This window comes from Nothobranchius furzeri, chromosome 10 (genome assembly GCF_043380555.1).
Source record: "Nothobranchius furzeri strain GRZ-AD chromosome 10, NfurGRZ-RIMD1, whole genome shotgun sequence".
NCBI classification, from domain to species: Eukaryota; Metazoa; Chordata; class Actinopteri; order Cyprinodontiformes; family Nothobranchiidae; genus Nothobranchius; species Nothobranchius furzeri.
Window position 1 is genome coordinate 44261794 of NC_091750.1, and position 26927 is coordinate 44288720.

Here is a 26927-nt window from a genome sequence, read left to right on the forward strand (position 1 = left end):
AGACATTAGCTTCTTTGACTAAGGGAACACATACTTCACATTATTTGAGACAGTCAAGAATACAGCGTACAATATTATTTTAATTCTATTTTCCTAAACTAAATGATTACACATGACAAAGCATGAATGAAATAATGGTTGCACAGATAGCAACTGATGAATGGAATGATGAAACATGAGCTAGATGTTGTAGCAAAACCTTATAAGTATCTGAGAGAGATTGTGGAGTCTGGCTGGTAAAATCAGTTTGGCTGTATGGTTTGATAAGCGAGAGATTTGTTTATAAAACCACCCAATGTGATCGTGCAGAGTCTACGCACCCTTTGTGTGATGGTTGCCCATCAGTAGTCTGGACAATAGCGGCCCGAGTGGTGAGGCTGAGACCAAAGGAACCCAAAGAGGCGCAGTTCCCTTTGAATTCAGATTTCTAGATCCAGCCATGAGGTGCAACCAGGGTCTGCAGGTTAGAATGTCTGTCTGAAGTGTTGAGTGGCTCCTAAAAGAAACATTATGTCTGCTATCACTCACTAGCATTGCAAAGAGGCTTTGAACTTGGGGTCAAAAGAGAGGATGGTCTCAAAATGCTTGTTCACCCGAGTGGCCTTATCGAGTGAACGGTGAAGACTGGGGAATCAGGAAGCCATTCCTGTATTTATCAAATGTTGTTTACAAATTTGACAAATCAGACTTTGACCCGCTTAAAAGGGCATTTACAAAGACCTCAGAAATGACGTCTTCACTCAGATACTCAGAGAGGTTAACTCAGTGTGAAGTGAATGTGTTATTCCACATGTATGTAAAGTGAATGTTAAAACTTTAATCCAACAATTACTATGAGGTGTCAATAAACTGATATTAAAGTAAGGGTCAAGGCATGGGTGGAGACGCATTTCATCCACACTTCCTGTTGGGAGAACGTTTCTTAAAGAGGCGCTGCCTGGCGGACTGAGAGAGCGGCACTGAGGCAGTGATAGACCTGACCAGTGATTAAAACTCGCTCAGTATCATATTTCCCCCTTCCTGGGCTGCCACCGTTCCATGGTGGAGGGGTTTGAGTGTCCCACTGATCCTAGAAACTAATTGTCTGAGGCTTTATACCTCTGGTAGGATCACCCATGGCAAACAGGTCGTGAGGGACCAGACCAAGTGCAGCCCAAAGACCCCTTATGATGAATAATACAAATGGAAACAGTATTCCCTCGCACCGAACACGGGTCACTTTGGCCCTCGTCTGATGCCAGACCTGAAGGTAGGGCACGTTGGCGAAAGCCTGGTGGCTGGGCTTGAACCCATGGAGCCTGGCCGGGCACAGCCTGAAGAGTAAACATGTTCCCCCTTCCCATGAGCTCACCACTTGTGGGAGGGACCAAAGGGTTCGAGTGCAAAGTGTGATGGGTGGTAGCTGAAGGCAGGGACCTTGGCAGCTGATTCTCAGCTCCAGAAGCTGGCTCTTCGTACGTGGAATGCCACCTCTCTGAGAAAGGAACCTGAGTTGGTGTGTGAGATTTAGAGGTTCCGACTAGATATAGTAGGACTCACCTCGACGCATGGCTCTGGCTCTGGAACCAGTTTCCTTGAGAGGGGCTGGACACTCTATCAGTCTGGAGGTGCCCCACTGAAAGGCACCGAGCAGGGACTGGCATACTAGTTGCCCCCCCATCTTGGTGCCTGTACGTTGGGGTTTACCCCGGTGAACGAGAGGGTTGCCTCCCTCCGCCTACTTGTGGGGGGACGGGTTCTGACTGTGGTCAGTGCTTATGCACCAAACTACAGGTCAGACTACCCACCCTTTTTGGAGACCTTGAAGCGTTCCATCCAGTGACTCCCTCGTTCTGCCGGGGGACTTATACGCTCACATGGGCAACGACAGTGAGACCTGGAGAGGTGTGGTGGGGAGGAACGTAGTTGTAGTGTTGTGTTGGCTGACGCAGCTCTGCAATATTGTGTGGACATCGGGGGCAGTTCCACTAAACTGGCAGACCGGTGTGGTGATCTCCCTGTTTAAAAAGGTAGACCACAGGGTGATCACACCCTGAACTACAGGGGGATCACACTCCTGAGTCTCACTGGTAAAATCTATTCAGGGGTCCTGGAGAGGAGGGTCCAACAGATTGTCAAACCTCAGATTCAGGAGGAGCAATGTGGTTTTTGTCCTGGCTGTGGAACACTGGACCAGCTCCATACCCTTAGGGGGCTCCTGGAGGGTGCGTGGGAGTTCGTCCAACTAATCTACATGTGATTTGTGGATTTGGAGAAAGTGTTCAATTACGTCCCTCGGGGTGGGGGTGGGGGGAGGGGGCTTTGGGGTGTACTTCGTGAGTATGGGGTACCAGGCCCTCTGATACAGGCTGTTAGGTCCTTGTATGACCGGTGTCAGAGCTTTGTCCACTTTGCTGGCAGTAAGTCTGGCTCGTTTCCAGTTAGAGATAGACTTTTCCAAGACTGCCCTTTGTCACCAATTCTGTTCATAACTTTTATGGACAATATTTCTAGGTGAAGCTAAGGTGTTGAGGGGGTTCGATTTGGTGGCTCCTTGAACCGTCACCTTATCGTGGTGGAGGAGTTTGAGTGCCCTAATGATTCTAGGAGCTATGTTGTCTGGGGCACTTTGTGCCCCTGGTAGGGTCTCCCATGACAAATTGGTTTTAGGTGAAGGGTGAGACAAAGAACGGTTCAGAGGATCTTTCATGGATGAACTATCAAGGAGTCGGAGTGCCCGGCCCGCAGGGTTACCGGGGTCCGACCCTGGAGCCAGGCCTGGGGTTGGGGCCCGTGAGCGAGCGCCTGGTGGCCAGGCTTTCGCCCATGGGGCCCGGCCGGGCCCAGCCCAAACCGGATACATGGGCTCATCCAACTGTGGACCCACCACCTGCAGGAGGAACATGAAGGGTCTGGTGCAGTGTGGATCGGGTGGCAGACTGAGGCGGGAGCCTTTGCGGTCCGATCCCCGGACAAGGAAAGTGGTTTTTGGGACATGGAACGTCACCACGCTGGTGGGCAAGGAGCAGGAGCTTGTGGCAGAGGTTGAGCGGTACCGGCTAGATATAGTCGGACTCACCTCGACACATAGCATTGACTCTGGAACCCAAGTCCTTGAGAGGGGTTGGACACTCTCCTTTGCTGGAGTTGCTCCGGGTGAGAGTCGAAGGGCTGGGGTTGGCTTTTTGTTAGCCCCAAGACTCTCTGCCTGTGTTTTGGGGTTTACCCCGGGGGATGAGAGGGTAGCTTCCCTGCGCCCTCGGGTCGGGGAATGGGTCCTGACTGTTGTTTGTGCTTATGGGCCAAATATTAGTTCAGAGTACCCACCCTTTTGGAGTCCCTGGGACGAGTGCTAGATAGTGCTCCATCAGGGGACTCCATTTTCCTGCTGGGGGACTTCAATGCTCACATGGGCATTGACAGCATGACCTGGAGGGGTGTGACTGGGAGGAACGGCCTGCCTGATCTGAACTCGAGTGGTGTTTCATTATTGGACTTCTGTGCAAGCTGCAGTTTGGCCATAACGAACACCATGTTCGAACATAAGGATGCCCATCGGTACACTTGGTACCAGGGCAGCCTAGGTCGCAGGTCGATGATAGACTGTGTAGTCATATCATCTGAGCTGCGGCCGTATTTTTTGGACACCTAAGTGAAGAGAGGAGCGGAGCTGTCAACTGATCACCACCTGGTGGTGAGTTGGATCAGATGGCAGGGGAAGATGCCGCGTAGACCTGGCAGACCCAAATGCATAGTGAGGGTCTGCTGGGAATGCCTGGCAGAAGAACCTGTCAATACGGTCTTCAACTCCCACCTCCGGCAGAGCTTTGACTGCGTCACGAGAGCAGTGGGGGACATTGACTCCGAGTGCGCCTTGTTCCACTCTGCGATTGTTGAGGCGACTGTTGCTAGCTGTGGTCGCAAGGTGGCCAGTGCCAGTCGTGGTGGCAAGCCCCGTACCCTCTGGTGGGCACCAGAGGTACAGGGAGCTGTCAGGCTGAAGAAGTAGGCCTACAGGGCGTGGCTGGTCCGTGGTGTATCCGGAAGCAGCAGACAGGTACTGGATAGCCAAGCGGGGTGCAGCAGTGGCAGTTGCCGAGGCAAATTTTCAGGCATTTGAGGAGTTTGGTGAGGCCATGGAGAAAGATTATCGATCGGCTCCAAAGAGGTTCTGGCAAACTGTCTGGCGCCTCAGGAGAGGGAGGCAGCAACTCGCTCACACTGTTTACAGTGGGGATGGGGAGCTGCTGACGTCAACTGGGGCTACAGTCAGATGGTGGAATTCCACTACGTGCATTCCGAGGAGGAAACAGAGCCGGGAGACCTGGGGATAGACTGTCAAATTTTGGGGGCAGAAGTTGCTGAGGTAGTCAAACAACTACACAGCGGCGGAGCCCCGGGGGCGGATGAGATTAGTCCTGGGTATCTCAAGACTATGGATGTTGTAGGGCTGTCGTGGCTGACACATCTCTGCAACATTGCATGGTCATCGGGGGCAGTGCCTGTGGAGTGGCAGACCGGGGTGGTGGTCTCCATCTTTAAGAAGGGTGACCTGAGGGTGTGTTCCAACTATAGGGGGGTCACACTCCTCAGCCTCCCTGGAAAGGTCTACTCCAAGTTACTGGAGAGGAGGGTCCGATCGATAGTTGAATCTCAGATTGAGGAGGAGCAAAATGGTTTTCGTCCTGGCCGTGGAACTGTGGACCAGCTCTATACCCTTGCAAGAGTGATGGAGGGGGCATGGGAGTTTGCCCAACCAATCCACATGTGTTTTGTGGATTTGGAGAAGGCTTATCACTGTGTCCCCAGGGGCACCCTGTGGGGAATGCTCCAGGAGTATTGGGTGGGTGGCTTTCTGTTAAGGGACATTCAGTCCCTGTACCAGAGGAGCGTGAGTTCGGTCCGCATAGCCGGTAGTAAGTCGGACCTGTTCCCGGTGAGGGTTTGACTCCACCAGGGCTGCCCTTTGTACTGGTTCTGTTCATTACCTTTATGGACAGAATTTCTAGGCGCAGCCATGGTATGGAGTGTGTCGAGTTTGGTGGCAGGAGAATCTCTTCTCTGCTTTTCGCCGATGGTGTGATCCTCCTAGCTTCATCCAGCTCTGACCTACAGCTCTTGCTGGGTAGGTTCGCGGCCAAGTGTGAAGCGGCTGGGATGAGGATCAGCACCTACAAATCTGAGACCATGGTTCTCGACCGGAAAAGGGTGGCTTGCCAACTCCGGGTCGGGAGAGAGGTCCTACCTCAAGTGGAGGAGTTTAAGTATAGACTTTTACACACACACACACACACACACACACACACACACACACACACACACACACACACACACACACACACACACACACACACACACACACACACACACACACACACACACACACACACACACACACACACACACACAGCTCCTCCCACACATATTTGGTGAGTTTTTCTCAGTATGGAGCAACAAGGAAAGGTGAGCTAACGCTTTTTCTTTTATCCTGAAACTAGAATCGTCTGTACACGTTCGTCTCTGCTTCCTCTGGTGTTTCTCTGTTTGTCTGGTTTAGTTTCATAACCGTAGATGAGGATGGCTCAGTCAGATTTCCTAACAAAGACACCTACATTAGTATAAATTAAACTCTTCTGATGGCAGACACCATAATTAAACCTAAACATAACAAATCTGTCATCATATATCCATATATTGAATTTTATTATTTGTTTGATGCAGTAGATGTATAAATAGTCGGAATGGCAGTTAAACATGACTAGACTGTTTTCCTTGCTGTTTCTAAAACTCCATGTGGGTCGCTTTCATGGTGAAGCTCTTTTTATTGTCCCCAGATTAAACAGCTGTTAGCTACACACCGTTTTACAGCTGAAGCTTCTTCAAAACAAAGTTAAACTCTTGGTGTGTAGAGTTTTCAGCAAAGCTTCTGAGGCATCTGGAGATTAACAGATTAGTTTCAGTGGCTGAGGTTTCCCAGAGCCTCTCGTGTTGGTCCCAACTATTTCAGTTGTTTTTGCTTATCTTCAGGAAACAAATTCTCCATTTTGTCATCAAACCTTTCAGCTTCGTTGCACGAACACCAATCTTTCTCTATCTGACAAGTCAGGTTTAATAACAGCTACAACAAGAAGGATGCCAGGATTTTTCTGGTCCAAAATTAAAACCTGATCTGCAACAGTTACAACTTTCTAGTTTATATAAATAACCTGGACCAGCGTCTTGTATTTGTGGGCATAAATTTACAACAATGTGAAAGCATGCTCTGTGGGACTTTTTCACCTCCATCTGCAGACGGGGACTAAGGAAATCTCCAGATCTCTTTTCAAATAACCAACATCTAGCAATCATTCAAGTTCAGTCCAATACCAATGTTAAAGCTGGTGCCAGTGGGGTATCAGGTCACCATGGTGACCAGCAGCAGGTCATTGTTTTATTATGATACCAATGAGAGAAACACTGCATCTGTACACACACTCACACTCTTCCATTGTCACGATTGATGGACTTTTTCACAAGCCAGTGAAGCACAGGTTGCATTCAAGTTCATCAGGAGCATCCAACACTACAAACCACAGCAACATGTCATTTGGAACAAAAACAGAACATCCAGTCTGATATGTAGAATCTGGATAATGAATAAAAGGAGTCACAATAGAACCATGGTTCTAAAGGGAAGTCATGATAACATACCTAAGTGATTAGACACCACTGCACAGCTGCTGCATGACTGCAGAACAAGTTCCTGAAACTTTCTTGGTTGGGGATTGTTGGAACTTGCAGCCTTCCGTTTGGGGAAAAAGATAAATGGAAATTTTGTCAGCTGCAGTAAAAATGTCTGTTTATTCATTTTGATTGCCCCCCTTGTTGACACATGTACATCACATCCTAGTTATGTGATAATAATAACAGTTGTAAGTCTGTGGTGCTGCTGCATGAGCAAGGAAGGTGAAAAAGAAGCTGATGCACTGAAATACCAGTGTGTCAGGAGGACCTTCCTAATGAATTTACTGCTTTCATGAAAAACTGTTCATCTGAACTCAAATAACTCACAGTGAGAAGGTTGTAGGTTAAAACTCCAGCTGTGGTCTTTCTGCGTGGAGTTAGCATGTTCTCCACATGGATGCGTGGACTTAGCATGTTCTCCTCATGGATGCTTGGAGTTAGCATGTTCTACTCATTGATGCATGAAGTTAGCATGTTCTCATGGATGCGTGGAGTTAGCATGTTCTCCTAATGGATGCATGTATTTAGAATGTTTTCCTTATGGGTGTGAGGAGTTATGTTCTCCTCATGGATGCGTGGAGTTAGCATGTTCTATTCATGGATGCATGAGGTTAGCATGTTCTCATGGATGCATGGAGTTAGGATGTTCTCATGGATGTGTGGAGTTAGCATCTTCTCCTCATGGATGTGTGGTCTTAGCATGTTTTCCTAATGGATGTATGGACTTTCTCTGGCTGCTCCAGTTTCCTCCCACAGACCAAAAACATATATGTCAGGCTAAGTGGAGAATCTAAATAGTCCCGTGGTTTGACTGACTGAATGTTTGTCTCTGTGATGGACTAAAGACCTGTCCATGGTGTCCCCCACCACTCACCTGGTGACTGCTGGATCACCAGCTCCCTTTGACCTGACTAAGCAATAAGAACATTGATGTATAACCTTGTACCTTGAGAACACCAGAAACAGTTTTGTATTATGTCCACCGTGGTCGGGCATTGAAGAATCAAACATGGCTGCAGAAACCAACCTCAGATCAGGATGATAGAGAAATGCTTCATCGACTCTTTTTCAGTCTAACAGATCCCTCCAGGACTCCACATGATAATGTTAAGGCACTTGTCCCAAACCCAGGTGGAGAGCAGAAACCACCAGAAGCTGCAGCAGGAGACAACAGCGACCATGATTGACTTGAGCTTCCTAACAGAGGAGGAGCAGGAGAGCATCCGGGCCGTACTGAAAAGAGACGCTGATCTGAAGAGAGTGGAGGAGAAACGCATTCAGTGTGTATTTGTGCTTTGTTGACTTGTTCCTGCTAACGAATATCAAGATTGTAATAAGATCTCAGTTGTCTGTACCTTCATGAATAATCAGTTTAGATTGAAGACTAAACAAACTAGAGGGAGCCTTATAAATGGTGTACAGAACAAGCATGGCTTTAGTCTACAGAAGCAGGGCATGTTTCATTATAGATGCACTCAAACACTGATGAAGAGCAACGTGGGTCTCTGTTTTTACATCAAACATGCTCACACATGTGAAGCAGTTGGTTCTACCAAGGCCACCTCCCAATGCTAACCTCAGCTAGAAACATACAGTGGGGTAAAAAAGTATTTAGTCACCACCGCACACACTCATCTTTGATTAACAGGAAGGCGAGAAGCGCGGGACCATTATTACATTAACATGATGGGACATGTTGGTAGGGACACATCTTTAAAAGATGAGGAAAGAAAAATAAACAACACTTCAGAAAGGTGAGGAGATGAGTGAAAACAGTACAGGGGACATTATACCATAGTAAGCCGTTTTCAAATGTAATCAGTAATTGGACCTCTCTGTAATTCCTATTTTATAGTAATACATTTATTTATCCTAGTACTAATTGTATTCCTGTTAGTCAACATGACAATGAAGACATTAACAGCTATGCTGTTACTATAGAAAATATAAGAACATCCATAATAACAGCTGCACTAGTGGGGAATAAGTTTCAGGTCTCTCACAATCCCTAAAAACTACAGTGGCCTTTTAAACATTTATTGGGCAGACTGAACATGAATTCCAGATATCAATAATTCTATTGATCCTAGTAGAAATAATCATTCCAGATACCCATGAGAACGTTCTTACTGAATATCTGACATGTTCATCCTTGAACCGTCACCTTATCGTTGTGGAGGAGTTTGAGTGCCCTAATGATACTAGGAGCTATGTTGTCTGGGGCACTTTGTGCCTCTGGTAGGGTCTCCCATGACAAATTAGTCTTAGGTGAAGGGTGAGACAAAGAACGGTTCAGAGGATCTTTCATGGACATACAATCAAAGAGTCGGAGTACCCGGCCCGGAGGGTTACTGGGGTTCTACTCTGGAGACAGGCCTGGGGTTGGGGCCCGTGAGCGAGCGCCTGGTGGCCGGGCTTTCGCGCATGGGGCCCGGCCGGGCCCAGCCCGAACCGGATACATGGGCTCATCCAACTGTGGACCCACCACCCGCAGGAGGAACATGAAGGGTCCGGTGCAGTGTGGATCGGGTGGCAGACCGAGGCGGGAGCCTTGGCGGTCCGATCCCCGGAAAAGGAAAGTGGTTTTTCAGACATGGAACGTCACCTCGCTGGTGGGCAAGGAGCAGGAGCTTGTGGCAGAGGTTGAGCGGTACCAGCTAGATATAGTTGGACTCACCTCGACACATAGCATTGACTCTGGAACCCAAGTCCTTGAGAGGGGTTGGACACTTTCCTTTGCTGGAGTTGCTCCGGGTGAGAGGCAGAGGGCTGGGTTTGGCTTTCTGTTAGCCCCAAGACTCTCCACCTATGTGTTGGGGTTTACCCCGGGGGATGAGAGGGTAGCTTCCCTGCGCCTTCGGGTCGGGGAATGGGTCCTGACTGTTGTTTGTGCTTATGGGCCAAATATCAGTTCAGAGTACCCACCCTTTTTGGAGTCCCTGGGACGAGTGCTCGATAGTGCTCCATTGTCCTGCTGGGGGACTTCAATGCTCACATGGGCAATGACAGCATGACCTGGAGGGGTGTGATTGGGAGGAACGGCCCGCCTGATCTGAACTCGAGTGGTGTTTCATTATTGGACTTCTGTGCAAGCCGCAGTTTGGCCATAACGAACACCATGTTCAAACATAAGGATGCCCATCGGTACACTTGGTACCAGGGCAGCCTAGGTCGCAGGTTGATGATAGACTTTGTAGTCGTATCATCTGACCTGCGGCCGCATGTTTTGGACACCCGAGTGAAGAGAGGAGCGGAGCTGTCAACTGATCACCACCTAGTGGTGAGATGGATCAGATGGCAGGGGAAGATGCCGCGTAGACCTGGCAGACCCAAACGTGTGTGGGGTATCCGGAGGCAGCAGACAGGTACCGGATGGCCAAGCGGGGTTCAGCAGTGGCAGTTGCCAAGGCAAAATCTCAGGCATGGGAGGAGTTTGGTGAGGCCTTGGAGAAAGACTGTCGATCGGCTCCAAAGAGGTTCTGGCAATCTGTCCGGCACCTCAGGAGAAGAAGGCAGCAACTCGCTCACACTGTTTCCATTGGGGATGGGGAGCTGCTGGCGTCAACTGGGGCTATAGTCAGACGGTGGAAGGAATACATTGAGGAGCTCCTCAATTCCACTACGTGCATTCCGAGGAGGAACCAGAGCCGGGAGACCTGGGGATGGACTGTCCAATCTTGGGGGCAGAAGTTGCTGAGGTAGTCAAACAACTACACAGCGGCGGAGCCCCGGGGGCGGAAGAGATTCGTCCTGGGTATCTCAAGGCTATGGATGTTGTAGGGCTGTCGTGGTTGACACGTCTCTGCAAAATTACGTGGTCATCGGGGAAAGTTCCTGTGGAGTGGCAGACCGGGGTGGTGGTCTCCATCTTTAAGAAGGGTGAACTGAGGGTGTGTTCCAACTATAGGGGATCACACTCCTCAGCCTCCCTCGAAAGGTCTACTCCAAGGTACTGGAGAGGAGGGTCCGATCGATAGCTGAATCTCAGATTGAGGAGGAGCAATGTCTTCTGTTGTTGCAACTACAACCGTCACACTGGATTTCGCTTTGGTGTTCATGTTCCATATTCCACCTGTAAGAGAGTCTTCATTTAAAAAATGACCATATGCACAAACACGTTATAAATGGTATCCAAATGAAGGGTGTAACATTTTGTAAGTGGTCACAATTAATCCAATAACCAGTTTCCTTGTCCGGGGATTGGACCGTCAAGGCTCCCGCCTTGGTCTGCCACCCGATTTACACTGCACCGGGCCGTACATGTTCCTCCTGCAGGTGGTGGGTCCACAGTTGGATGAGCCCATGTATCTGGTTCGAACTGGGCCCGGCCGGGCCCCATGGGCGAAAGCCCGGCCACCAGGCAATCGCTCACGGGCCCCAACCCCAGGCCTGGCTCCAGGGTAGGACCCCGGTAAACCTCCGGGCCGGGTACTCTGACTCTTTGTTTTAACGTCCATGAAAGATCTTCTGAACCGTTCTTTGTCTGGATGAGGATCAGCACCTCCAAATCTGAGACCATGGTTCTCGACCGGGAAAGGGTGGCTTGCCAACTCCGGGTCGGGAGAGAGGTCCTACCTCAAGTGGAGGAGTTTAAGTATCTCGGGGTCTTGTTCACAAGTGAGGGTAGGAGGGATCGGGAGATCGACAGGCGGATTGGTTCGGCGTCTGCAGTGATGCGGACGCTGAGCCGATCTGTCGTGGTGAAGAAGGAGCTGAGCCAGAAAGCCAGGCTCACCGATTTACCGGTCGATCTACCTTCCAATCCTCACCTATGGTCATGAGCCTTGGGTAATGACCGAAAGAACGAGATTGCGAATACAAGTGGCCGAAATGAGTTTCCTCCGTAGGGTGGCCAGGCTCAGCCTTAGAGATAGGGTGAGGAGCTCAGACATTCGGGAGGGACTCGGAGTAGAACCGCTGCTCCTCCGGATCAAAAGGAGTCAGTTGAGGTGGTTTGGGCATCTGGTCAGGATGCCTCCTGGACGCCTCCCTGGGGAGGTGTTTCGGGCATGTCCTGCCGGTAGGAGGCCCCCGGGATGACCCAGGACACGTCGGAGAGGTTACATCTCCAATCTGGTGCGTGAACGCCTTGGGGTCCTGCCGGAGGAGGTGGTGGAGGTGGCTGGGGAGATGACGGTCTAGAGCTCCCTAGTTGGGATGCTGCCCCCGCGACCCATACCCAGATAAGCGGAGGAAGACGACAACGACATTTAGTTAAAAAATCTTTGACATTTCAGAAATTAGAGAGCGCAACTGCGTTATAGAAGATAAAAGTAACATTACAGTTACTTTGCTCGGTAACTAATTACTTTTACAATGTGATATCTGAGTTACTATCTCATTTGCTTTTTGAAAAAAATAAATGTTTAACAAAAACTAATTGCTTTCTAACGTCAGATGCCCAACACTGCTTTCCACCATAATTTGCAAATAAATTCTTTAAAAATCAGACAATGTGATATTCTGGATTTTTCCCTTTTTGTTTCTCATAGTTGAGGTGCACCTATGACGAAATTATCGGCCTCTCTGATCTGTTAAAGAGAACATCCACAGTTGGAGGCAGACTAAATACTTTTTGTGATTGAATCTGGTCTTATTTGACCCCAGGAACCTTCAGAGCACTGTGGCTGACAAAAGACTGCTGAAGTACCTGACAGGAGAATGGTTCTATAAGGCCAAGCAGCATCGCCATCAGGACCGAATCCATGGCTCTGACATCATCAGAGCCTCCATGAGAAAAACAAACAAGCCTTTGACTCTGTGTAAGTCTGTTACATCTACATCTTTTCACATTCTCCTGTGAACAATTAAACATCAGAATACGGGGTTAGAAGGCTATCGTTGATGAAGATTAGTGAGTAATAACTTCCAGATGAAGTACATCTCTGTCTGCCCTTCCTCTCCTGAGGGGCGGTGTGTGTAAACCAGATGTGGACAGTCAGATTAAGATGCAGAATCCAATTTAATTGGATTCAGGTGTTTAGTGAATGAAACTCCAAACACAAGGCTGTCTCCTATAGAGACCATTGTGTAGTGAACCATCATGTCCCATGTAGTGAAAATTTTGAACTCTGTGATCTGTCGGCCCCAAACTGATATTAGCAGAGATCGGTGTGTGTGTGTGTGTGTGGGGGGGGGGGGGGGGGGGGGGGAACAATACAGAGAGGCTGAAAATGGTCATGAGGCTGCATTTCAAAGAAACGTCCAACCCGATGTCTTCGTATTCAAGTTCATGGACATCCATCCATGTCGTAACACTAATCACCAGGGGTGGGTTTGGTGTGATGGAGTGGATAAAAACTTGACTGTGTTTTGTGCTGCAGTGGAGCTCTGTAACATGCCACCTGAGAGGTCCAGCTTTGTCAGCAGTGAAAACAGAGATGTGATCATCCCGCCGGTTCTCTCTGGGATCCTCGAGGTGCCCGAGGTCCGGACCGGCTCAGATGGGTGAGCAGGAACAAGAACCAACTGCTAACGAGTTCTGAGGTGGTGTGGTGAAGTCTAAACCAGGAACTAGTGAAGTAAAGCACACCAACACCATTTCTAATAAAAAGGTACAGAAATAAATATATAAGGAGTATTTATCTGCTGAGTTCGATGGCATTCAGGAAGTGAGAGCACGATCCCACAAACACAAAACAGGAAGAGGCTGGGAAGAAAAAAAATCTAACAGTTCTGGTTGATTTTTACTTTCTTGTTCATTTAGAAACAGCAAAGATGAAAAGCAGGATTCAGTCTCGTCTTCCTGCAGCTCCTCTCTTTGGGCTGCGAAAGTCCTGGGTCATGGTTAGAGGAAACAGGAAGTCATGTGATCCCACTAGGTTGGGTCCAACATGTAAAGGTGTGAGCTCAGCTCCCTGGTCCTGCAGAGCTGCTATCCAACATGTTGTAGAGGTTTCCCTGCATCAACACACCTGTGATTAACAGGCCTGATGAGCTACTGAACAGGTGAATCAACAGTGTTGTAGCAGCAGAAAAAGTACAACATGCTGGACAGCGGCTCTCCAGGACCAGGGTTCCCTACCCCTGGCCTAGACCTTTAAACCGTCCATAAACTGGATTTAGGAACTTGGACCATCACCTTGTTGGTCGGAATGAACCAGGGACTGCTGTGTAGATGTGTGAGTCCACCAGAAGCTTGTTCATGTCCATTTTCAGAGATTTTCAGTCGTTGTTAAAGTTCCAGGATGAACCAGAGGTGTGTGAACTCAACAAAATCAGTTCCAGATGTTACCATCAAGAGCCCAAGGCCCAAAGACAAAACTCTGAAGAACTGGATGACAGAGGACGTTTGTTTCTTCATGAAGAAATCCTGTTACTTTCATAGCAGATGTTGTCTGGTTGAACTTTACAGCTGCTGGAGTGTGTTTGCATTACTAACTGATTCTCCAGTTATTGCTGATCTTCTTACAGCTATCACATGATCCTGGTTTTCACAGAGAGTTAGTCACAATCTTCTAACAACAAAGAGGTATGACCTTACAGACCAGTGGATCTCAATCTTATGTACCACGAACCACCTTAGGACCCACTAATCTCTCTGAGAACCTTCATAATGGCTCAAACGCAGTCGTAAAAGCCACCTCTTTACCAGCAGTGGGTCTGGGGCCTCATTTGTAAACCATAGCGTGGAATCCTTACTAAAACCCTACTTGAGCTCAACACAAACAAAATGTACTCACGCAAACTCATTTTCCAACCTATTAAAACTCTGCATACGTACCGCTCACCCAATCCCACCGCAGCCAAATATCTACACCCACCTCCACATTTGGTCAACTTCCAGATTATAAATCAGTGGACGCCCAGGTAGAGTTGGATCCACCCCCTCCTGGAGATCCCCTCCCACAATGGTGAATAGTATATACATACATAAGTAATGCGGTCCAGCTGCAAAACTCGTCCTGAAATAGCAGTTGAATCAACTTTCACAAATCCCCAACTACGTTTTATAGATTTTTAGTTTAGCCTTGAAGCGTGTAGGTGTTGTAGTTTTATACCTGGAGCAGATTAAAGGTTCTCAAAAAGCAGAAATATTGGTTGGAGTGGCCCTTTCCTAATCTAGAAATCCATCCATCCATCCATCCATTTTCTGAACCCGCTTTGTCCACGCGGGGGGCTGGTGCCTATCTCCAGCGGTCAACGGGCAATCAGGCGGGGTACACCCTGGACAGAGCCAGTCCATCGCAGGGCAACACAAAGACACACAGGACAAACAATCATGCACACACACACACACATCTAAGGACAATTTGGACAGACCAGTCAACCTAACAGTCATGTTTTTGGACTGTGGGAGGAATCCGGAGTACCCGGAGAGAACCCACGCATGCACAGAGAGAACATGCAAACTCCATGCAGAAAGATCCCAGGCCGGGAAGCGAACCCAGGACCTTCTTGCTGCAAGGCAGCAGCTCTAAACACTGCGCAGCCTGATCTAGAAATGGGAACCAATTTCAGTTTAATGGCAAAAAAGTTTAAATGATGGTTCTGATGTTGGGGCTAATATTCACTGTGATATTGTTTCAGTCAACTATAAATAGTGTGTTTGAGCTCAGGGAATGAAGGAATGAGATGGAATAGCCCTTTCTGAGTCAGAAACTGCGAACCATCTTCAGCTTTGTGTCCTACGACCCATTTTTATTGAGCTTGAACTGAAAGTTAAAAAGTCTTTATAAATCAAATTTAGAGACAAAATACTTTTTTCACTTTTACTTTTTTTGTAGTCAAATAAAAATGGAGTGGAAGAAATTTTTGATAAAAGAAAAGATGAAAAGTAAAACATTCAATGTTTGCTTCTCATTCATTCATACAGGTCTCAAGCCCATTCAACTCATGAAGCCATTCACAGTCCTCAAAAAACAGTTTCCCCCTCAAAGGTGCGTGCAGAACAACATCTAGAGGTCAGACACATGTGGCCATAGATCTGGAGGGGTCACGAGTTTCTGTTTCTGTTTTCTCCTGAAGTTAAGAAATAATCCGTTCAACCAGTTTATGGATGCAGATGCTGATAAAGACCTGAGGCCACAGGCAGGTGAGTACCACCTGCATCCATCCATCCATCCATCCTGCTATCCATCCATCCATCCTGCTATCCCTCCATCCGTCCATCCATTCTGCTATCCATTCATCCATCCTGCTATCCATCCATCCATCCATCCATCCATCCTGCTATCCATCCATCCGTCCATCCATTCTGCTATCCATCCATCCATCCTGCTATCCATCCATCCATCCATCCATCCTGCTATCCATCCATCCATCCTGCTATCCATCCATCCATCCTGCTATCCATCCGTCCATCCATTCTGCTATCCATCCATCCATCCATCCTGCTATCCATCCATCCATCCATTCTGCTATCTATCCATCCATCCTGCTATCCATCCATCCATCCATCCATTCTGCTATCTATCCATCCATCCATTCCAAGACAAGTTTTGTTTCCAGAGAACCAACCTCATTTTTGTGTCAGAAGCAGTTTTGTTTTCTGAAATTTGTTCAGTTTCAGTTCTTAATTCTGACCCTTTCAACACACAACACACACACACACACACACACACACACACACACACACACACACACACACACACACACACACACACACACACACACATTGAAACTGTTCTCCAGTTAACATGAACATCTGTGAACCACCTGTCAGCCACCTTTACTCCTGAAGCCTCACCTCAGGGATGACATCTGTATCACTGTTTGGGTTTTCTATGTGATTAAATCAGTGTGAGCTTTACTATACTGTTATAAGGTTTTATAGGACAAATTAAACTTAGTAGAAGAAAAGTGAAAGTTGTAATCTTTCTGTTCCTGGATGGACACATCTCTACATCTCCATCCTGCGTACATGCTGGGGTCACATTGCATCACAGCTGATTATTTCATGATGTTTTGGTTGTGCTACATGTCTGAGACTGTGAGACTAGCGAAGATTTAGATGGAAGCACATTCCAACACGATAATCTTTACCACATGACTCGCTGAAAAAACTGGCAAGTGCTCTGAGGAAAACATCTAGATTATTACAAGTCTGCAGTTTGAGCTGGAAGCATTGACTTGGAGAGCAGGGTTAGAACTAAACAAGTCAGTGATTACATGGATGGCTTAGAAATCAAAGTGTGCATAACATTCCCTCTGTTTTTGCAGATGTTTCTGAGGTATTTTATTCTGAGCCACTAACTGCTGCTGTGTCCAGTTCTGTTACGGCTGAAAAGGAGTCCGATCAGCCAGCTGAGCTGGAGACAGAACCTGAAGAGGACGATCTCCACCATGCCAAAGCTGGAAACACACCAGCTTCTTCATTTACCAAGTCCTCACCTAACAAAAACTCATCTCCTGATCTCAAGGCCAGAAAACCCGAGGTGGGACTTTTGATTGTCCCAGAGCAGAATCCACCCAGTGAGGACCCACTTGTCTCTGAACAGGACAATGAAGAAATACACCATAACTTTGGTTCTGATGAGACTGTGGACACAACCAAAATGACACCATCCCAGTTTAAAGAAGTCAGATCTCCACAGCTTTCTGCACTGCAGAACACTCCGTCTAAAGAAGCTCTGACCTCATTAGGCTCAGATGTGAAGACGAATAAATCAGTGAATCAGGCAACTCTGTGTTCAGAGGGACCATCTCATGTGGAAGCATCTTCACAGGATAAAAACAGAGTTCATCAATTTAGGTTAACTGGAGAAAAAGCAAGCCATGAAGATGTTACCTTCACAGAAATGGATGATCCTCTTGGCCCAAAGACTCTCTCTGGTGTCAGAAAGAACTCCAATCAGCAAGAATTAAGAGCGGAGGAGCCATCACCAGAACATGGTTTCTCCTCACAGGCTGAACACAAGTCACCTCTACCTAAAGACAACGGCACATTCAGAGCTAACCTTGTCCTCATCTGTGAGAAGACAGATGGTCCTTCAGCAGGTTCAGATCCAGGGTTAAGGGCTTCTGGATCAAAGAAAGGCACAGTGTCTCCTGAACCATGCCCAGCAGTTATCCCAGTTCCTCCTCCCACATCTGAAGAGGAAAGTCCAGGTAAGATCAGTGAGCTCAGACATTTCTGGGAAAGGAAAAATACTCCAATCATCATCATCTCTAGAAGAGTGACGGAAGAGGCACAAACCAGTCCAGATGAAACCAGTTTAAACCCCAATGAGTCATTAAAGGGGACAGACCTGAATCATGTCTATCCAGAACAGTTATGGTTCAGCACTGCTGGTAGTCCAGGAGGTCCACAACCGCCATGTCACCAAGAGCACATGAGAGCTGATACCGGGTCAGACCGAAAGGAGCTCAGTCCTGAACAACCTCAAAGATCAAAGGGCAAGGATGAGAAAGTCAGGAGGAGTCCATCAAAGACCTACAACCCAAAGGTCCTTCCTCTGGAATCCTCAAGCACCAAAGGATTCAGGCTGGAAGGGTCCCCTCTCAAAACCTTCCCAACAGACATCGACCCCAAAGTCACGGAGCACATGAAGCCAGCTACGGTTCCAGGAGTGAAGAGAAGTCCCGTTAATGTTGGAGAGCAGACAGACCCAGACCCTAGACAAGATCTCACCTCTCTTGTAAACACACAGAGAGGATCAAACACCTCGGCTTTAGCAGATTCCAAACAGGTTTCAGAAAATTTATCGGAATCTTCTATACAACTCACAAAAGCCCTCACCCCCCAGAAGGATCTCAGGCATCAGGGGAAGGTGCGTAGTCCTTCTCACCAAGACGAGGCAGCTGCTGAAGACAGACAACAAGGAGTCAGTGAAGATGGAAACTCTGGCCTCTGGTCCCTCACTGGGACAGCGTCCCAGGACAACCCAGGCAGTGAGATCTGATTTTCTGTCTCCACTGATAATCACAAAGATGATCCTTTAAACTAATTTGAACACGATCAAATCAATGTGTCCATGTTGTGCAGTTAAATAAGCTAATCCTCTGGGATGGTAGTAAGTAAGTACACCTGCTTTGATACAAAAGCTTCAGGACAAAATGAGCCGTCACACGACCTCACCTTTATGATCAGGTAAACACCACCTGCAGCGAGCAACAAGGCGGTACTCGTTCTGAAGTTTCATTGTTGACAACTGAAAGGTTAAAACACAGATGCAGCGTGTGAAAAACTAAATCCTCGCTCCGCAGCAGGAAGCGGGATGCTCCGTTGGGTTTCCACACCAGGAAATACCCCGACCGCAATCCACTGGAATGGTGTAAAAAGAGCACAGACAGCTGTTCTGAGATCCATCATGGCAGCTTGATTTCATAATCATTTGTTCAGGTTACATATTTCCTGGATGTTTGGACATTTCCTGAAAAAGAACAGGAGTCCAGAACGCTTGCTGCTCTGGAGCATACAGGGGTGTGTTAACACAAGGACTAAAAACATCTGTAGCTTTCCACACAGCTGGTGTCTTTTATTTAGAACCTGTTGGAAGATGTTTTGGTTTGATCTGGTGAATCCTACTAAAGGAGGGTGTACTTACTTTTACCACGACTGAGCACCAACTCGTCGCTGTGTTTCAGCTTGTGTCAATCAAAATGCTTAGATAACATCTGAATGTGTAGAAGCATTAACATGAGCTGCTAATTGACTGATTTGACCTCCTAACAATATCATCTGTTACAAAGGCAAGGGAGCGTCCTCTGAATCTACATGACTGAAACGTTTAATAACCGATCTCCTCCACAGCTCACGGTGAAATCTCCAGCCCCAATTCATCTGCACTCAAACGATTATCTTCAAGGAACATGATGTCATCCAAAAGTCTAGAAGAACTCACCTCTCAGACAAGTAAAACATTGTTTAATGTGTGTTATTTTACGAACATCATGCCATGTTTGCGCAACAACTGTCTTTTTGCTAAATATGTTTTCTAAAGAAAAATTCTTCTTTAATATGTACATTTTATAAATCTAGTAATAAAACATTTACTAGATCTGCCCAAAGTCCGAGAAACCAGCAAAGCTATGCACCCCTGCAGGAATGTGTAAAGTATTGTGTGTTTTTTCTCTCCTGCGTTTGAACCCTACCAGCCGCTTCGCTGCCTACGGTGATGAAGACCAGTTTTTCTACGCTTGGCCTTCAAAAGAAGGAGGTAAATCTTGTATTTTGATTTTGACACCAAACACGTTCCGGCTTGTTTGTTTTTGAATCATGTTTTTCTCGTTGTTGATGTCAGATGGACAGCGACAGCCTGCTTCAGAAAACTCCCAATAGCTCCATGTCCAACTTGAGTCTCTCTTCAGGAATGGCCTCCTTATCATCTGTAAGTCTACATACGACTGCAGGGTGATGCAATATTTCACATGTCTAGAAGCTATAGCAGCATAACCAAAGTGTAGCGTTGTTAATCTACATAACTACAATTTAACGCTGTTGCTATTCAGCTTTGTTGAACCCTGAGAAAGATCAAACAAATTGGCAATGAAACTTATATATATATATATACATTCACTTCCACTCAGAACTAAATGCTTCTCCGGATCCGCTGGTTCTGAACAGCATTCCACACACACCACCATCATTCATCACGTCTCACTCCACCTTAGTTCCATCAGCACTCAGAGTGTTAAATTTAGTCTTGTTTAAATTGTGTAGAAATAAATGTCTTAACTATTTTAAACCTGACTCTCTCTCTTTCCTTGGAGTTAATACGAAGTGTCGCTTAATCCCTGCAATAAAAAGTTCCGATCTTCTGGTTAAAATATTCAAAGATCCATCAGATTGATATTTCATATTTCTATGGAATCTCACATTTTATGGTTCATAAGTAAGATGTGAATGGCCCGTTCTTTACAGGGGATAGTGGCGGAAATACTGTACCGGCCACTTCAATTGCAAATCTACTTGGCTAAATAAATGCATTTAATTTTAAACAAACTACTAAAACTAATTATATTTCATGTGCCTGTCCGTTTTACATTTAGTCCAGTGTGTAAATGTTTGGGTGTATTCTAAAATACTGATGAAAGCAGAAGCACATCTGTGAGCGATCATGATCCAGGATGGGTGTTTTTGTTTCTTCCTGCTGTCACCTGTGAGCAGGTGAGCAGCAGCATGACCAGCGTCCACACTATAGACTCTGGAGGTGTCGAGGTCCAGGGGACCATCCAGTTTGCAGTCAACTACATCCAGAAGACTGGAGAACTTCAGATCTTTGTGGTACTCTGCAGGGGTCTGGTCATCGCTGACGTCAAAAAGAACCGTTCTGACCCGTGAGAGAGTCTCATTAAATCTATCTTCAACAGGGAAATAAGAACAGAAACAGTTGTCATCCAAATGTTGCAGTTAAAACCAAAGCAGACGTGATTTAAACAGCTGACTCACTTTCTTGACATGCTTAGAATAACTAACCAATCCCGTGTTTTTGCAGGTATGTGAAATGTTACCTGCTTCCTGACAAAACACGCTTGGGCAAGAGGAAAAGTAGCGTTAGAAAGAAGACGGTAAACCCAACTTATAACGAAATCCTCAAAGTGAGAATACATTCTTTAAATCTATCTAAAATAATTGTTGTATACATCTAGGTGTCTCTGCCAGCAGCATTTTAACCCTTTGTGTATAAATAATAATAACCTGTAAAGAAAATGTTCTTTGTCTTTTCTTTATGTTTATGTTTATGCATTTAGCAGACGCTTTTGTCCAAAGCGACTTACAAGTGATAATCGACATATTGCCCTTGAGGCTAACAACAACAATAACAACAACAATGGAGAGTAGGGAACAAGGAATGGACAGTAGAGAGGGAGGACGGGTGCAGGGAGGGTGCTAGAAGATGCTCTCTGAAGAGCAGGGTCTTCAGGAGTTTCTTGAAAATTAAAAAGGAAGCTGCTGTTCTGGTAGTGCTTGGAAGGTCATTCCACATTTGTGGAACGATGCATGAGAAAAGTCTGGATTGTCCTGAGCGTGGTGTAGGCACTGCTAGCCCACGATCCTGTGATGCTCCAGTTCACAGAAACTCCTCTAAAGGTACAGAAGCAACCAGGTGAAATTAAATTTAGTAGATTATAAAATGTAATAAATTCCATTATAAAACAGGTCAGTTCAGCTGTTAAATCAGGGGTTTTCAACTCCACCGTCTAGTCAAGCTCAAGCCCTGCTTCAGTTGCAAAGGACTTTAAATAAACTGACAGAACTGAAGAAAAATGATCTTTCTAATGTAAAGAAAGCACTTCCTCACCATCTTCTCGTACCTGTTTGTTTTTGTAGTTTAAGGTCACGATGGAGGAGTTGAAAAAGCAAAATCTCAACATCTCCGTGTGGCACAATGACCCTTTAGGGCGGAACAGCTTCCTGGGGGAGGTGGGCCTGGATTTGTCTAAGTGGGACTTCAACAACACAGAACTAAATGAATACATCCTCAAATCCAGGGTAAGATCCTGTTTATGTGTCTGGTGTTTACATGGTTACACACATCCTCCTCTTCCCTCAGGCTTCAGCACAGACCTCAGCATGTCCACGGGACAAAGGACAGATGAGAGTAGGCCTCAGATTTGTCCCACACACGTCCCACAGTGAGCTGAACAACTTTCAGGTTCTCTTTCTCTCATGTTGGTTTTGTTGTCAGTACCTTTAACGTGGTCCTCCTGCTTCCACAGGTAAGGGCAGCTCCAGACCGGAGGCTGGAGAGCTGCTGATCTGGGTGAAGGATTGCAGGAATCTTCCTCCCAGCATCAATCCATTTGTGAAATGGTAGGAAATCTTCATGTTGTGTCATTAAATAGAACAACCATAGTTGCTCGTTATCTTCACACAAGGATCGCTGTTGTGGTTCCTCTCAATATGTCCATTCTCATTCAGAACAGCTGATCCTGCTCTGCTCATCAAGGTTAGAGTGGAAAGTTTGAGAATCAGTCAGTGGGAATCTGGCAGTTTAGGCTCTGTGCTTTTGCCCCTCAACTCCTGGTGTAGTGATGGGATGTCCTTCCACATCAAAATGTGAACAGTATGAGGAGGATGAGCCAAGCCTGAGGAGAAGGGGCCAAGCTGGTGACCAATATGAGCAGCTGGACAAACAGTGGGACAAATCTATCCAGGTGATGGAGATGGACCATGGACCATGGTAGTGGTGCAGCCAGAATGATCTAGAGGTAGTTTTAGGAAACATCTGCTCCACCTGCACAGATCACAGGGGACATTGTGGAGTCTTTCTGGGGCTTCACCTTCACTCAGGACCTGAAGGTGGAGCTGAAACTCACCTCCCCACCCCCAAAAGCACAGCAGTGGTCCCAAGTTCATTTTTTATCCATGGATGAAATAGAGAGCAGGAACTGCACACAAAGTATACGTGTACTTTTAAACATTGCAACCCTTGTAAAACATAAAAACTGTAGTTCCTGTTAAATGTTTACTACAACAACCTTGTTTTCACCACTGATGGTTTGATTTCAGCAGCAGAAGATGAGATTTGATTCTAGAGACTGATAATCTGTCCTGAGTCAAGGAGACACAAATGCAATCAACACATTGGTGGAAAGCTCTAACTTCACTCTCACTGCAGCACCGTCCTCCCTGACATGAGCCAGAAGAGCCGACAGCAAACACGCGTGGTGAAGAACACAGCCAACCCCATGTTCAACCACACCATGGTGTATGACGGCTTCCAGCCTGAGGACCTCAAAGAGACGTGTGTGGAACTCACAGTGTGGGATCACGTCCGACTGAAGAACCACTTCGTAGGTGGTGTGAGACTGGGACCAGGGACAGGTAGGATTTCACTACCAGGTGTTTGTCTTAGCAAATGGTTTAATGTGGGAATATGTGGTGATTAACGGGCATTTGGAGCAGAGCACAGTCACATGTTGTGTCTTATTGCTGTAAAAGATCTTCAGTCACACGTCAACAAAATGTCAAATAAATCAACTTAAAGAGGTCCTTCACTGAGAATCCATTTTAAAATGATTACTTCTGGTTATAATGAGTCACTCTGAGGTTTTTAAGCAGGCTGAACATGAAAATAGTCTCCTACGCCTACCTCCTGCATTAGCTTCTGATAGAAAACGGACAGTGAAACTCTAGGATTAAAAAACCTGACAGATCTACATCACACTGAACATTCATGGACTCACCCATCTTGACTCACGATGGGGAATGCTGTATTTGGTTTAGCATCCAGGAAACAGCAGAGAACATCTCGGCTAATAGAAGCTAACTGTTAGCGTTAGCAACTCCACCACACAGCAGAACTCCTCCAGGCTTGTGTTATTTGTGGCGATAAAACATCAACGTAGCAGAGCAAACAAAGTCAGTGGTAGAGTCATGTTGCTGTTAGCCAATCAGAGGAGAGAGGTCCAAATATCAGGAAGAAAGAGTCCAAATCCTGTCGTCTGAAGCTACTTTCTCCTCCAGCGGAATCCTCTGTGCTGAAACAGGCTTTTATTCCCCAGAGTACGACTTATAAGGCATTCATTCCTACTAGACGCCACTGCAAATGTATTAGAAATATGAGAGAAGGGCCTCTTTAAAGCAGTGTTGATTTTGCTTAAGATATTTAATTTAGTTTAGTCACTTGACTAAAAATATTTTTATTTAAGTCATTGTTTAGTCATTTGTTTAATTCACCTTAGCTTTTAGTTGACTAAAATAAAAATAGCCGATGGCAATCATTTTCATCATTGTCTTGTCTTGTTATTTCTTTGGTTAGTAAAATTTATACAAGAGTCAACAAAATAAATTAATATTAACTTAAAACGAATCACAGTGTGGATAACAGAGGTAGAAAACCAGAAAAATTAGACTTTAATGACAAAAACGTGATGCAGCAACCAAAACTTATGAAAGTAGAAAATGTACTAATAGACGATGTACGTGGGTGAACGAGTGAGCCTTGAGCCGGAAGAGTTCAACAGACTCTGCCTTTGTCTGTAAACTCTGGATTTATAGTCCACCCTGCGCCTGGTCCTCTGATTCATCATCATGGACTTCATCAATGACAAAAAGCAGTGATGCAAAAGGAAGCAGTTATCTCCAAACTCTGATTGCCATGTCAGCGCTAAAATCGTGTGCAAATCAAGTTTTGCCTCATGCTAATTCCCACACGTCCTACTGAGCAGATCCTCTGCTGTCTCTGTGCAGGGAGGAGCTACGGAGTGGAGGTGGCTTGGATGGATTCAGCAGCAAACGAAGTGACTTTATGGCACCAAATGTTACGGTCGAACGGCGAATGGGTGGAGGATGTTTTACCGCTGAGGATGTTGGTGATGGCAAAGAGGATGTCAAAGTCCTCCTGAATACAACCAGCTGCCACAACCGGGAGGAGCGCACCAACACACGTTTAAACGGAGCAGCTTCAACAGAGATGACAGTTCATTTGTAAACTTTAATATATGTGAATAAGTAATTAGAAGCAGGGTGGGCTGGAGTTCCCTTAAGATAACAGATTTCTGTTTTACGAGAGTAAAAGAGTAAATTATAAAGTTACAAAATAAATTTCAACTGAAAACATTTTATAAGACTAAAAACTATTAATTTTTCACTCCTGGAAGTCATATTCAGCAAGTTTCCTTTGAAATGTCAAAGATAATTCCTGTTCAGAGAGAAGTCCGTGAACCTTGAATATGTTCTTGTCGTCGTCTTCCTCCGCTTATCCGGGTCCGGGTCGTGGGGGCAGCATCCCAACTAGGGAGCTCCAGACCGTCCTCTCCCCGGCCTTGTCCACCAGCTCCTCTGGCAGGACCCCAAGGCGTTCCCGGACCAGATTGGAGATGTAACCTCTCCAACGTGTCCTGGGTCGACCTGGGGGCCTCCTGCCGGCAGGACATGCCCGAAACACCTCCCCGGGGAGGCGTCCAGGAGGCATCCTGACCAGATGCCCAAACCACCTCAACTGACTCCTTTCGATCCGGAGGAGCAGCGGTTCTACTCCGAGTCCCTCCCGAATGTCCGAGCTCCTCACCCTATCTCTAAGGCTGAGCCCGGCCACCCTACGGAGGAAACTCATTTCGGCCGCTTGTATCCGCGATCTCGTTCTTTCGGTCATTACCCAAAGCTCATGACCATAGGTGAGGATTGGGACGTAGATCGACCGGTAAATCGAGAGCCTGGCTTTCTGGCTCAGCTCCCTCTTCACCACGACAGAACGGCTCAGCGTCCGCATCACTGCAGACGCTGAACCAATCCGCCTGTCGATCTCCCGATCCCTCCTACCCTCACTCGTGAACAAGACCCCGAGATACTTAAACTCCTCCACTTGAGGTAGGACCTCTCCCCCGATCCAGAGTCGGCAAGCCGCCCTTTTCCGGTCGAGAACCATGGTCTCAGATTTGGAGGTGCTGATCCTCATTCCAGCCACTTCACACTCGGCCGCGAACCTACCCAGCAAGAGCTGAAGGTCAGAGCTGGATGAAGCTAGGAGGACCATCCGCAAAAAGCAGAGAAGAGATTCTCCTGCCACCAAACTCGACACACTCCACACCATGGCTGCGCCTAGAGATTCTGTCCATAAAGGTAATGAACAGAACCTTGAAGTAAAGTTCATTAATGTAAAGGTTTAGAACTGTACAAGGAACAAAGCTGGAGAAACTGTGAAAAACAATGTTTGCCATCTGCCTGCTTTTCTGTCTGCCCATTCAACTTAAAGAGTGAAACAGTTCATCTTCTCCAGCTCCTCCTGGGGGATGTTCTCAGCCCAAAGCAGATACCTAATCCCTGCAGCAGGTTCTCTCCAGACCGAAAGTTGCTGCTGGATTGTCGTAGTGGGGGGTGCTGACGGTTCATTACACCAGCCTGCAATATAACAGCACAGTGCATGCACACCACTGACGTTCCTACACTAGAGGTGTGAATCTTCACTTGTCTACAAGATTCGATTACGATTATTGGGTCAACAATTCAATTTGATTCTATGTCCTGATGCATCACGATTATTTTATATGGATTTGGTGCACGAGCGGGCATTCGGGGGCCACAAAGAGGGGGCCCATGGGCCGGATCTGGCCTGCAGGCCGCCTATTGAGTACCGCTGCCCTAGAGTAATCCATCCCAGGAAGTCTGAGCAGCGTGAACAGACTCTGGATGGAGTGAAGTGCAACAGACCGTCCTGGTTTCATTCTTTTCCTGTGTTTAACATTAGAAACATCATGGCCGCCTCACAACACCCAGAGCGCCTGCCTCTGCAAGCTTTTGACTACCCTGGTGAACATTGCTAGTGGGTTGGACTCAACATCCGCTGAGATCTCAGACTCGGTCTACTCAGTGGAGTAGGGTTTGTCTTGGGCACAAA

General features: G+C 46.8%; 1 protein-coding gene across 2 annotated transcripts; it reads left to right on the plus strand.

The window, feature by feature from the left end:
- Positions 1-5235: 5235 nt before the first annotated feature.
- Positions 5236-25153, plus strand: sytl2a (synaptotagmin-like 2a). Of its 2 annotated transcripts, XM_015960662.3 has the most exons (17): positions 5236-5442; positions 7834-7982; positions 12310-12464; positions 13026-13149; positions 15518-15581; positions 15670-15736; positions 16864-18534; positions 19397-19498; positions 19741-19802; positions 19887-19973; positions 20753-20922; positions 21081-21183; positions 21917-22078; positions 22140-22221; positions 22306-22399; positions 23208-23413; positions 24782-25153. In XM_015960662.3, the coding sequence occupies exons 1-17, from the start codon at positions 5425-5427 to the stop codon at positions 24934-24936; spliced, it is 3471 nt and encodes a 1156-aa protein (XP_015816148.1). In that variant the 5' UTR covers positions 5236-5424; the 3' UTR covers positions 24937-25153. The 2 variants fall into 2 exon arrangements, with proteins under 2 accessions (XP_015816148.1, XP_070411772.1); XM_070555671.1 differs by lacking the exon at positions 16864-18534 and having other exon boundaries at positions 5237-5442.
- The last annotated feature ends 1774 nt before the right edge of the window (positions 25154-26927 follow it).

Excerpts from the sequence above, each read along its gene's own strand:
- sytl2a (XM_015960662.3), top strand. Across the intron at positions 15,737-16,863 it reads AGACCTGAGGCCACAGGCAG|ATGTTTCTGAGGTATTTTAT; the intron begins GTGAGTACCACC and ends CTGTTTTTGCAG. Across the intron at positions 18,535-19,396 it reads GTCCCAGGACAACCCAGGCA|CTCACGGTGAAATCTCCAGC; the intron begins GTGAGATCTGAT and ends TCTCCTCCACAG.